Genomic DNA, 12,230 nt, shown 5'->3' with positions numbered 1-12,230 from the left:
GAGCCTTGTTCTTTGCCAATTCATTCAGTACAGCTTCGACTTCTTCCTTCAATACCATTGGTTCTTGAACATATGCTACCTCTTGAAATGGATGAAGATCGACCAGTTCTTTTTGGTACAGTGACTCTGTGCATTCTTTCCATCTTTTGCCCAAAGAATCTTTCAATATTGCAATTCGAGGCTTAAAATTTTTTCCTCAGTTCTTTCAGCTTGAGAAATGCTGAGCGTGTTCTTCCCTTTTGGTTTTCTAACGCCAGGTCTTTGCACATTTCATTATAGTAATTGGCTTTGTCTGCTCGAGCTGCTCTTTGAAATCCTCTGGTCAGCTCTTTTATCTTGCCATTTCTTCCATTTGCTTTAGCTACTCTTCACTCAAGGGCAAGTTTCAGAATCTCTTCTAACATCCATTTTGGTCTTTTCTTTTATTCTCTATTTTTAATGACCTCTTGCTTTCTTCATGGATGATGCTCTTGATGTCATCCCACAATTCTTTTGGTTTTTGGTCACTGGTGTTCAATGCATCAAATCTATTCTTTAGATGGTCTCTAAATTCAAGAGGGATATATTCAAGGTCATATTTTGGCTCTTGTGGACTTGTTTTAATTGTCTTCAATGTCAAGTTGAAATTGCATATGAGCAGCTGATGGTCTGTTCCACACTCAGCTCCTGGCCTTGTTTTGGCTGAACATAGTGAGCTTTTCCATCATCTTGTGCCACAGATGGAGTCAATCTGATTCCTGTGTACTCCATCTGGCGAAGTCCACATGTATAGCCGCCATTTGTGTTGTTGAAAAAAGGTATTTACAATGAATAAGTTGTTGGTCTTGCAAAATTCTATCATACGATCTCCAGTGTTATCTCTGTCACCAAGGCCAAATTTTCCAACTACTGGTGGTTCTTCTTTGTTACCAACTTTTGCATTCCAATCACCAGTGATAAGCAACACATCTTGATTCCATGTCTGGTTAATTCAGACTGCAGAAGTTGATAAAAATCTTCAATTTCCTCATCTTTGGCTTTGGTGGTTGGTGTTTAAATTTGAATAATAGTGGTATTAACGGGTCTTCCTTATAGGCGTATGGATATTATCCTATCACTGACAGCACTGTACCTCAGGACAGATATTGAAATATCCTTTGTGATGATGAATGCCACACCATTCCTCTTCAATTTGCCATTCCCAGCATAGTAGATCATATGGTTGTTTGATTCAAAATGCCCAAAACCTGTCCATTTCACCTCACTAATGCTTAGGGTACCGATCTTTATGTGTTCCTTTTCATTACTGACAACTACCAATTTTTCTAGATTCATTTTTGTACATCCCATGTTCCTATTATTAATGGATATTTGCATTTGTTTCGCCTCAATTTGAGTCATACCGTGTCAGCACATGGAGGTCCTGAGAGACTTACTTTATCCATATTATTAAGGTTGGTTCTACTCTGATGAGGCAGCTCTTTCCCAGTCCTATTTTGAGTGCCGTCTGACCCAAGGGGCTCATCTTCTTGCACTGTGTCGGACAATGTTTCTGAGCTAGTCATAAAGTTGCCCAGTAATGTATCACACACTGTTTCTCTGCTATTCATAAGGTTTTCCTTGGCCAAGTTTTGAGAAGTGGAAAGCCTCCTCCTTCTTCCTAGTCTGTCTTGTTCTGTAAGCTGCACTGAAACCTGTGCACCATGTACAACTCTGTTGGCATCTCAAATACCAGAGGCACAGCCTCAAGCCTCACAGCAACATATAGCCTCAATAGGATGACAAACTGACAGACGAGTTTGTTTCCCTTAGCTGTTGGAAACCTCTGTACCCTCCCCTTACCTAATTCCTACCTGGAATCTGTCACTTTGTGGTCCCCGGCCACTCCCTCCCTTTCCTGGCTCTAGGGGGCTTGGGGCTTGCCTTGCCTCCCGCCCCTCTTTACCTGGATATCCTGCCATTACTGAGATGCCCGAGGCTGTTCCCACTCCCTCCCTTTCCTGGCTCATTGTTGTTGTTATGTGCCATCACTCAGACCCGACTCATAGCGACCCCTCCTTGGGTTTCTGAGACAGTATCACTATGGAAGTAGATTGCCCCATCTTCCTTCCGAGGAGTGGCTGGTGGGTTTGAACCGCCAGCTTTCTGGTTAGCAGTCAAGTGCCTTAGTCACTACACTACCAGAGCCCCTTCCTGGCTCATTAGGCCTATATAAATCATTAGGCCATATATAAATTCATTATCAGGAAGATATGACCCAGGACCGTTCACCAATATCCAATACCTAAGAATGAAGGGGAGCTACTCAAAGCTAGGAAGAAATGAACTCCAGGAAAATAAAAATAAATGCTATGTAATGAAGTTAGAAGAAATTTAAGGACACTTTAACTTCCAAGAGATGAAATAGGATGAAAATTTGTTGTTGTCAGGGGCCATGAAGTCAGTTCCCAATAACAGCAACCCAATGTACAACAGAACAAAATACTATCCGGTCCTAGCCATCCTGACAATGGTTGCTGTATTTGAGCCCACTGCTACAGCCACTGTGTCAATCTATCTCTTTGAGGCTCTTCCTCTTTACCACTAACCCTCTACATTACCAAGCATGATGCCCTTCTCTAGAACTGCTCTGTCCTGATGACATGTCCAGAGTGAGACAAAGTCTCACCATGCTCGCTTCTAAGGAACATTCTTCCTATACTTTTTCTAAGACAGATGTAATCATCCTTCTGGAAGTCCATGGTATATTCATTATTCTTGCCAACACCATAATTCAAATGCATAAATTCTTCTCTGGTCTTTCTTACTGATTGTCTAGATTTTGCATGCATATGAAGTGACTGAGAATACCATGGCTTGGGATAGGCATGCCTTAGTCCTGAAAGTATTATCTTTGCTTTTTAACACTTTAAAGAGATCTTTTGTAGCAGAGCTGCCAAACGCAATACATCATTTGATTTCTTGACTCCTGCTTCCAGGGGTGCTGACTGTGGATACAAGTAAAATGAAATTCTTTACAACTTCAAATTTTTCTCTGTTTATCATGATGTCACTTACTGATCTAGTTGTGAGGATTTTTGTTTTCTTATGTTGAGGTGTAATCCATACTGAAGGCTTCAGTCTTTGATCTTCATCAGTAAGTGCTCCAAGTTCTCTTCTCTTTCAGCAAGCAAGGTTGTGTCATCTGCATGTCTCAGGATATTAATGAGTCTTCCTCTAATACTGATGCTCCTTTCTTCATATAGTCCAGCTTCTCAGATTATTTGTTCACCACACAGATGGAATAAATATGGCAAAAAGATACAACTCTGATGAACACCTTTCCTGCTTATAAACCATGCAGTATCTCCTTGCTCTGCTCAAACAACTGCCTCTCTGTCTACAAACAAGTTCTGCATCAGCGTAATTAAGTGTTCTGGAATTCTCATTCTTCAAAATATTATCCATAATTTGTTATGATCCACAGTTAAATGCCTTTGCAGAGTCAATAAAACATAGGTAAAAATCTTTCTGATATTCTCTGCTTTCAGCCAAGATCTAGCTGAGGTCAGCAATGCTATCCCTCATTCTACGTCCTCTTCTGAATCTAACTTAAATTTCTGGTGGTTCCCTGTTGCAACGTTTTTGAAAATTATCTTTAACAAATTTTACTTATTTAGCAAAAGTTTACTTATTACTTAGTAATAATACCTGATAATTTCTGCATTTTGTTGGATTCCCTTTCTTTGGACTGGGCACAAATATGGACCTCTTCCCTTCAGTTAGCCAGGTAGCTATCTTCCAAATTTCTTAGCACGTATGACTGAGTGCTTCCAGTGTTGCATCTGCTTGTTGAAACATATCAAGGGGCAATCTGTCAATTTCTGGAGCCACGTTTTTCACCAGTGCCTTTACTTTAGCTTGGACTTCTTCCTTCAATACCATCAGTTTTTGATTGCATGCTACCTCCTAACATAGTTAACACTGGCTCATTCTTTTGGTACAGTGACTCTGTGTATTCCTCCTATCTTCTTTTGATGTTTCTTGTATCGTTCAATGTTCTGCACTTAAGAGTTCTTCAATATTACAACTTGAAGCTTTAATTTTTTTTCTTCAGTTCTTTCAGCCTGAGAAATGCCAAGCGTGTTCTTCCCTTATGGTTTTCTAACTCTAGGTATTGCACATTTCATTATAATACTTTACTTTGCCTTCCTGAATTGCACTTTGAAATCTTCAGTTCTTTTCTTCATCATTTCTTCCATTGTTTAGCTATTGTATGCTTAAGAACTAGTTTCAGAGTCTCTTGTGACATCTATTTTGATCTTTTCTTTCTTTTCTCTCTTTTTAATGAGGTTTTGCATTCTTTATGTATGAAGTCCTTGATATTATCCCACAACTTGTCTGGTCTTTGATCATTAGAGTTTCATTGGTCAAATCTGTTCTTGGGATGATCCTTAAATTCAGGTGAGATATACTCACAACTGTACTTTGGCTCTCATAAATTTGTTTTAATTTCCTTCAGCTTCAACATGAACTTGCATATGACCAATTGATGGTCTGTTCCTGATGATATCAAGTTTCTCCATTGTTTCTTTTCATACATGTAGTCAATTTGATTGTGTACTCATCTGGTGAAATCCATATATACAGTCACTGTTTATGTTGTTAAAAAAAAGGTATTTCCAATGGCCACGGTTAGTGGTCTTACAAAATTCTATCATGTGATCTCCAGCACCATTTCTATCTCCAACTCTGTATTTTCCAACTAGTGATCCTGCTTAGTTTTCAACTTTCATATTCCAATCACAACTTGATTGCATATCCGGTCAATTTCAGACTGCAGAAGTTAGTAAAAATCATTAGTTCCTTGTTTGGCATTGGTGGCTGGTGTGTAAATTTCAATAATAGCTGTATTAAATGGTTATCTTTGCAGGCTTATGAATATTATCCTATCACTGAAAGCACTGTACTTCAGGGCAGATCTTACAATGTTCTTTTTGACAATGAATGTAAAGCCATCCTCTTCAAGTTGTCATTCCCGGCAAAGTTGACCATATGATTGATTCAAACTGGCCAGTATCAGTCCATTTCAGCTCACTAATGTCTCGGATAATGCTCTTTAAGTATTCCATTTCACTTCTGACAACTTCCAATTTTCCTAGATTCACACTATGTACATTCTACATACCAATTACTAATGGATGTTTGCAGCTGTTTCTTTTCATTTTGAGTTGTATCATCAGCAAATGAAGGCCTGAAAGCTTTACTCCATCTGCGTCATTAAGGTCAACTCCACTTTGAAGAGGCAGCTCATCTGCAGTCATATCCTGAGTGCCCTTCAACCTGTAGGGCTCATCTTCCAGCAGTGTATTATTAGGCAGTGCTCCACTGCTAATCATAAGGTTTTCACTGGCCAATTTTTTCAGCAGTATATCACCAGGTCCTTCTTCCCAGTCTGTCTTAGTCCAGAAATTGCACAATGAGTGACCCTTTTGGCATCTGAAATACTGATGACATTACTTCCAACATCATAGCAACTGTAAGCCATCACAGTATGACAAACTGACAGGCAAGGAGAAACTTAAGGACCTTTTAAACTCCAAGAGATGGTATAGGCTAAAAATATAATCAACCTCAAATTGAGTTCAGGTAAATTTTAAGATGAAAGATTCATGAGAACATTTATTATTTATCACTATACCTGGAATAGGAGCTCTGGTAGCATAGTGCCTAAGGCCTTTGGCTGTTAACCAGAAGGCTGGTGGTTCAAACCCACCAGCCACTCCTCGGAAGGAAGGTTGGGCAATCTACTTCCATAGTGGAAAGTATGTACTTGCCTTGGAAACCCAAGGAGGGGTCGCTATGAGTTGGGTCCGACTCGACGACACATAACAACAACAACATACCTAGGATACAAACTGATAATATTTAAAATGCAAAAGAATCTTAGAAATTCTCTAATTCAACTCCTACATTTTAAAAGAGGAATAACCAGGCAAGTTAAGTAACTTGCTCAGCATTACCCAGCAAATTAGTAGCAGACCAAGCACTAGAATCTAGGTCCCCTGACTCCAAAGTCAGTCTGTGTTCCCTAAGTGTGTACTCCTTATCATACTGGTAACTTCTGTCATGGGATGAAACTGGGGAGGCCACAGCAGAGTCACAGAACCTTGTGAAGGATTCTGGCTCTGACTTGGAGTAGACAATGCCTGGACAGAGATCTGAGAAGGACACTATAATTTTACCTGTTTTGCTGCTGCTGAGGCTAAATCACTCTGCTTCAAATATAAAGGGGCAGCCACATTCCACAGCTTTTCCTGCAAGGCCTACACAAACCAAGACAGAACAGAACACAGAAGTCATAAAGAATGAGATATCATTTGAAGATTTATGTTTTTGTTCTGAAATTCTACCATGATCCGGACTTTCTCTCAATCAACTTTTAAGGCAATAAACGTATCTTTTGTGGAGAAAGTGGAGACCAATGGGCCTGCCTATTCTATTTGATTCCTGGCCCTAAAGCCCTGTGTCCCACACCAGTGCTTACAAGCAGAATGTATGAGCCATGAAGGCCTCATAGAATATCCAGTCAACCCAGCTTCCTGGCCTTTGGGCCCTCTTTGTTCCCAGTGCTACAGAACTACCCTGACTCTGCTAGATCTTTCTTCCTCCACCAGGGGTCTTTTTTTCTTTGCCTATGATCACTAAAAGAATAGTTTCATCATCTTACTGACATAGCCAAACCAGAAGTAAGGGAGCCTTCTTAGATTTCTCCTTCTCTCAATCTCTCCACATTCAAAACTATCACGAAGAGTCATGGATTTTACTTTCCATCTTTGTTTTCTCCTATCCATTTGCATGGCCTCCTGTCACATCTCCTCTAAACTTCTGCCACAGACTCTTATTTTCTGGATTCTTCTTAATCACAGATGTATAATATAGTCACATCACACAAAGCCTAGACTAACAGTGTCCAACAGAAATATTAAGTGAGCCACATATGTAATTTTCAATTTTCTAGTAGGCACATTTAAAGAAGTAAAAAATACATAGGTGAAGAGCACTGTTACATGGTAAGGATTGCAACAAATGTCAGGAAACAAAATGTATATGAACTGTTGAATGGAAAATGAATTTGCTCTGTAAACTTTCATCCAAATCACAATTAAAAATTGGGGGAGGAAAACAGAACAAAAAAAGAAACACCATTAATTTCAATAGCATAGCTTATTTAACCCAACATATCCAAGATACTATAATTTCACCATGCAATCAATATTTTTTAGAAGTATTAATGAGATAAATCACATTCTTTTCTGTAGTAAGTCTACACAGCACATCTCAATTTGAACTAGCCACACTTCAAGTGCTCAAATTCACATGTATTTGGTCACTATTGGATAACGGCAGGTTTAGACTACAGGGAATTTTAAATCACCCAAATCATACTAGTCTTAATAGAGTTACTGTTTTTGAATACTAATTCAATCTTTTTTTCATATGCATGCTTTTTATATAGTTGCAGTTAGAAAATAGGAGGTCTCGTAGCATAGTGGCTAAGGTACTTGACTGCTAACCAGAAGGCTGGCGGTTCAAACCCACCAGCCACTCCTTGGAAGGAAGGTTGGGCAATCTACTTCCGTACTGATACTGCCACGTAAACCCAAGGAGGGGTTGCTATGACTTGGGTGTGACTCAACAGCACACAACCACCACCACAATAGTCAGAAAATATAACTAAGTTTGTACCCTTTTTTTCTAGATATTACATCATAAATACTTTGTCATGTTATATAATAACTTCATAAAGATCCTTATTGGCTATAGAATATACTGTGGAATAGATTTGCCATGATTTATTTAGATGTTCCCTTATTATCAAGCACATGTCTGCCTTGGGTTCTAAGTCTGGGCCCCTTACTTCCCCTGCCACTTCTTGACTGAATAATCAAAATAGTGTTCTGTTCTTTTTAGACATAATTTCTTTTCTTTTCTTTACCCATCTTTTGCTACTATAGAAAAATAATTTCTTTTCAAAGGTCTTTTGTATTCCTATGGGGAAGCTAGTAAGCCAAAGAAGGAAGGAAGGAGACTAACATTGACATGGCATTCACTAGGTACCAGATACTAGGTCAAGGGCTTTCATACACATTGCTTCTTACCAATCCTTACCTATCCCCAAGGGGTAGAGATATTTTTAGGCCTGTTTCACGGACACTTGGAAAAGCCAAATAACTTTTGAAAAGGGCATGAGGGAACTTTTTAGGATGATGCTTACACAGATGTATGCATTTGCAAAAACATAGTCTACCAAGAGCTATTTTAATCCCAAACAACCCCCAATTTTGCTTGTATCATCCACAAGTATATATATATATATATCCATGTCCACATATATGTACAAACCTGCACAATACTAATACTTAGCACAAGCTCACACATCTTTTTACCTATTTATCAATTATCTGACTACTTAGTTTGAAATGCCAGCAAATTGTCCCTTTAAGAGCAATGAAATTAACCTTTTAACTTTAACAAAGTGAACCGAGCATTTAAGAAAATTTATGGTACACACACACATTGGAATACTATGCAACACTAAAAAATAATGTAGAATCCATGCAACATTTCATTATGTCAATGAACTTGGAGGACATTACGCTGACTGAAATAAGTCAATCACAGAAGGACAAATAATGTTATTAGTCCACTACTGTGAAAAAAAAAAGTCAAGAAAAGGTTTTTGGATTTTTTTTAATTGTGATTCGGGTGAAAGTTCACAGAGTAAATTCATTTTCCGTACAGCAGTTCATACACATTTTGTCTCATGACATTGACTGCAATTCCCCACAATGTAACAGCTCTCTTCCCACTTCCTCCTTGTAGTTACCTCTTCCCTGTGTGCTTCCCTCCCACGCAACCTCCCCCGCTGAGCTGTCTCCCTATGCAAACACTGCCCTTCTGTTCTCCCATGATTGATCTCTCCAAGGAGTATATCTACCTCCAAGGTTTTTTTTTTAAAAAGAAAATAGATTATACTCATCCTTTGCTAATCAAATATGGCAAAACATTTATAATCCTTGTAATGAAAATGACTATCTAATTTTCCCTGCTTGTAGAATCATGAAAAGATTCTCTCAAAATGTGAAACTTCAAATTTCTATTTGAGTTAATATTCCCTTAATTACAGACAAATACAATTTTACCACAGACTATATAATTCCTAAGTGCTATATATAATTGTGCTAAGTGGTTGCACAAGACCATAAGTTTTTCTATTTTCAGCCTCAAGCAATGCTGTTTCCTTTATTAAAGTGCATTCTTAGTGTCACAATAACAAACATAATGGATCACAACCCACCTTGATGAGAAGAAGTTGGCACTGAAGATAAGTAGCAGAGAAGTCAGCTACTCCTGCCAATTCAGATTGAAGTTCTCCAAGTCTCTGCAGATCCCTGTAGTAAATAAAAGCCCAAACAAAACACAGGATAAGGATAATGCCACCAATATAAAGATCATGTCAAAAGCATTTATCATTTTACATCTAGTAAACTGATCACAAATATTTAAATGACAACACCCAATGCTAGAGTGATTATAATGAAATTTGTTCACTCACATTTTGACAGCAGTTTAAATTGATACCCTCTTGGAAAACAAAACTATACTGTGATCTAAAAGCTACATAAATGGTCAACAATTTTGATCAGTACTTTTATGCTGAGAAGAATTCTAAGGGAAATATTCAACAAAAATGAAATACTTAATGCACCATAATATTCATTGTTGTGTGGATAATTATAATAAAATATCCAATAGTAGATGAACTGTTAAATCGTGGTACATCCAGCTACTGGAATATTCTACATCTGTTTTGGTCCCCTAGTGCTGCTCTAACAGAAAATACCACAAATGAGTGGCTTTAACAAATAGGAATTTATTCTCTTACAGTTTAGGAGGCTAGAAGTCCGAGTTCAAAGTGCCGGCTTCATGGAATGCATAAAGATTGATATCCCAGGCATTAGTGAACTGAAATGATCTGCTTTTGGCCATCCTGAATTAGACAATAATATGATCTACTATGCTGGGAATGACAAATTGAAGAGGAATGGCGTGCATTCATCGTCACAAAGAATGTTTCAAGATCTATCCTGAAGTACAGTGCTGTCAGTGATAGGGTAATATTCATACACCTACAAGGAAGATCAGCTAATATTATCATTACTCAAATTTACGCACCAACCACTAAAGCCAAAGATGAGGAAATTGAAGATTTTTACCAACTTCTGCAGTCTGAAATTGACCAAACATGCAATCAAGATGTGTTGATTATCACTGGTGATTGGAAAGCAAAAGTTAGAAACAAAGAAGAATCACCAGTAGTTGGAAAATAAGGCCTTAGTGATAGAAATGACACCAGAGAAAGCAAGACAGAATTTTGCAAGATCAACAACTTATCCACTGCAAATATCTTTTTTTCAACAACATAAACGGTATCTATATGAAAAGGGACAAGGTTGTAGTCACTTCTTGGCCACAGCCAGCTACCCAGAGGGAGAAAGTAGCTGGACCTGTGGGGTTGGGACCATAGTTACAGGAGACATCAAGCTCAACTGACATAACATACTACACAAGCATTGTTCCATATCCTACTTTGGCGAATAGCGACTGGGATCTTAAAAGCTTGCAAACGGCTATCTAGATGCAATGATGGGTCTCTCCTCATCCAGAGCAAAGAAGAATGAAGAAAACCAAAGATTCAGGGAAATAATTAGTCCAAGTGACTGGTACACCGTGCAATTCTCAAACGATACGACTATGAGACCAGAAGAACTAGATGGTGCCCAGTTACCATTATCAACCACTCGGAGGGGGATCTATGTAGCAGATCCTGGACAGAGTAGAAGAACAATGTGGAACAAAACTCAAAATCATTAAAAAAAAAAGGGGAACAGGTTTGCTGGTCTGATAGCGCCTGATGGAACCAGTGAGACTATGGCCCCTCACTGCCCTTCAGGTCTGGAATTGAACCCACTCCTGTGGCTTCCAGCCAAACAAAAGACAGGCATATGAACTGATCACTTACATTAGGAAGATACACTTGTTGGAGAGAACAATCATGGGAGAACAGAAGGGCTATGTATGCACAGGGAGATTGCTCAGGGGACAGGAGTGCATGGAGGGAAGGACATAGGGAAGAGAAACTATGGGGAGGAAGTGGGGGAGCTGTCGCATTGTGGTAACTTGTAGTCAGTGTCATGAGACAAAGTGTATGTGAGCTGCTGTATGGAAAGTGAATTTGCTCTGTAAACTTTCACACAAATCACAATTTTAAAAACATGGTAGCTATAAGCAAGGACCTCACCAGATGGAGTACACAGGAATCAGATCAACTACATCCATGGAAAGAGGCAAATGAAAGCACTCAGTATCTTCAGCCAAAACCAGGCTAGGAGCTGACTGTGGAACAGACCATAAACTGCTCATATGCAAGTTCAAGATGAAGCTGAAGACAAAACAAGTCCACAAGTGCCAAAATATGACCTTGATTCTATCCCACCTGAATTTAGAGACCATTTGAAGAACAGAATGATGAACTGTACACCAATCACCAAAAACCAGACAAGTTGGGAGATGATATCAAGAACATCATCCATGAAGAAAGCAAAATAGACAAGAAAGGAAGAAAAGACCAAAGTGGATGTCAGAAGAGACTTTGAAACTTGCCCTTGAACAGAGTAGGTAAAGCAAATGAAAGAAATGTGAAGACAAGAGCTGAAATGAAGATTTCAAAGAGTACCTAGAGAAGACAAAGTCAATTATTATAACGAAATGTGAAAAGACTTGGAGTTATAAAACCAAAAGGAAAGAACACAGTAGGCATTTCTCAAGGTGAAAGAACTGAAGAAAAACTTCAGGCCTCGAGTTGTAACATGGACAGATTCTACAAGCAAAATACTGAATGATGCAGGAAGTGTCAAAAGAAGAAGGAAGGAACACACAGAATCATGTGCTAAAAAGAATTGGGCAATGTTCATCTATTTCAGGAGATGGCATATGATCAAGAACAACTGGTATTGAAGGAAGAGATCCAAGCTGCATTGAAGGAACAGGTAAAAACAAGGCTCAGGAATTGATGGAATACCCATTGAGATGTTTCAACAAACCAATGCTGTGCTGGAGGCACTTAATTCATCTATGTCAAGTAATTTGAAAGACAGCTACATGGCCAATTGACTGGAAGAGATCCACTTTTTTTTTTTTTTTAATTG

General features: G+C 38.7%; 1 protein-coding gene across 1 annotated transcript in view; it reads right to left on the bottom strand.

The window, feature by feature from the left end:
- Positions 1-12,230, bottom strand: part of INTS4 (integrator complex subunit 4) — a 174,688-nt gene that overhangs the window by 21,560 nt on the left and 140,898 nt on the right. Inside the window, exons 16-17 of the mRNA XM_042780954.1 lie at positions 9,320-9,413; positions 6,204-6,284 (exon numbers count right to left, since the gene is read on the bottom strand). Of these exons, the coding sequence (XP_042636888.1) occupies positions 6,204-6,284; positions 9,320-9,413 (175 nt within the window). The remainder of the gene's footprint in view (positions 1-6,203; positions 6,285-9,319; positions 9,414-12,230) is intronic.

Source organism: Orycteropus afer, unplaced genomic scaffold, assembly GCF_000298275.1.
Source record: "Orycteropus afer afer isolate SDZICR_OR568_19922 unplaced genomic scaffold, OryAfe1.0 scaffold00074, whole genome shotgun sequence".
Classification (NCBI taxonomy): Eukaryota; Metazoa; Chordata; class Mammalia; order Tubulidentata; family Orycteropodidae; genus Orycteropus; species Orycteropus afer.
Note: the sequence above shows the minus strand (reverse complement) of the source record. Positions and strands in the feature narration are given on the sequence as shown.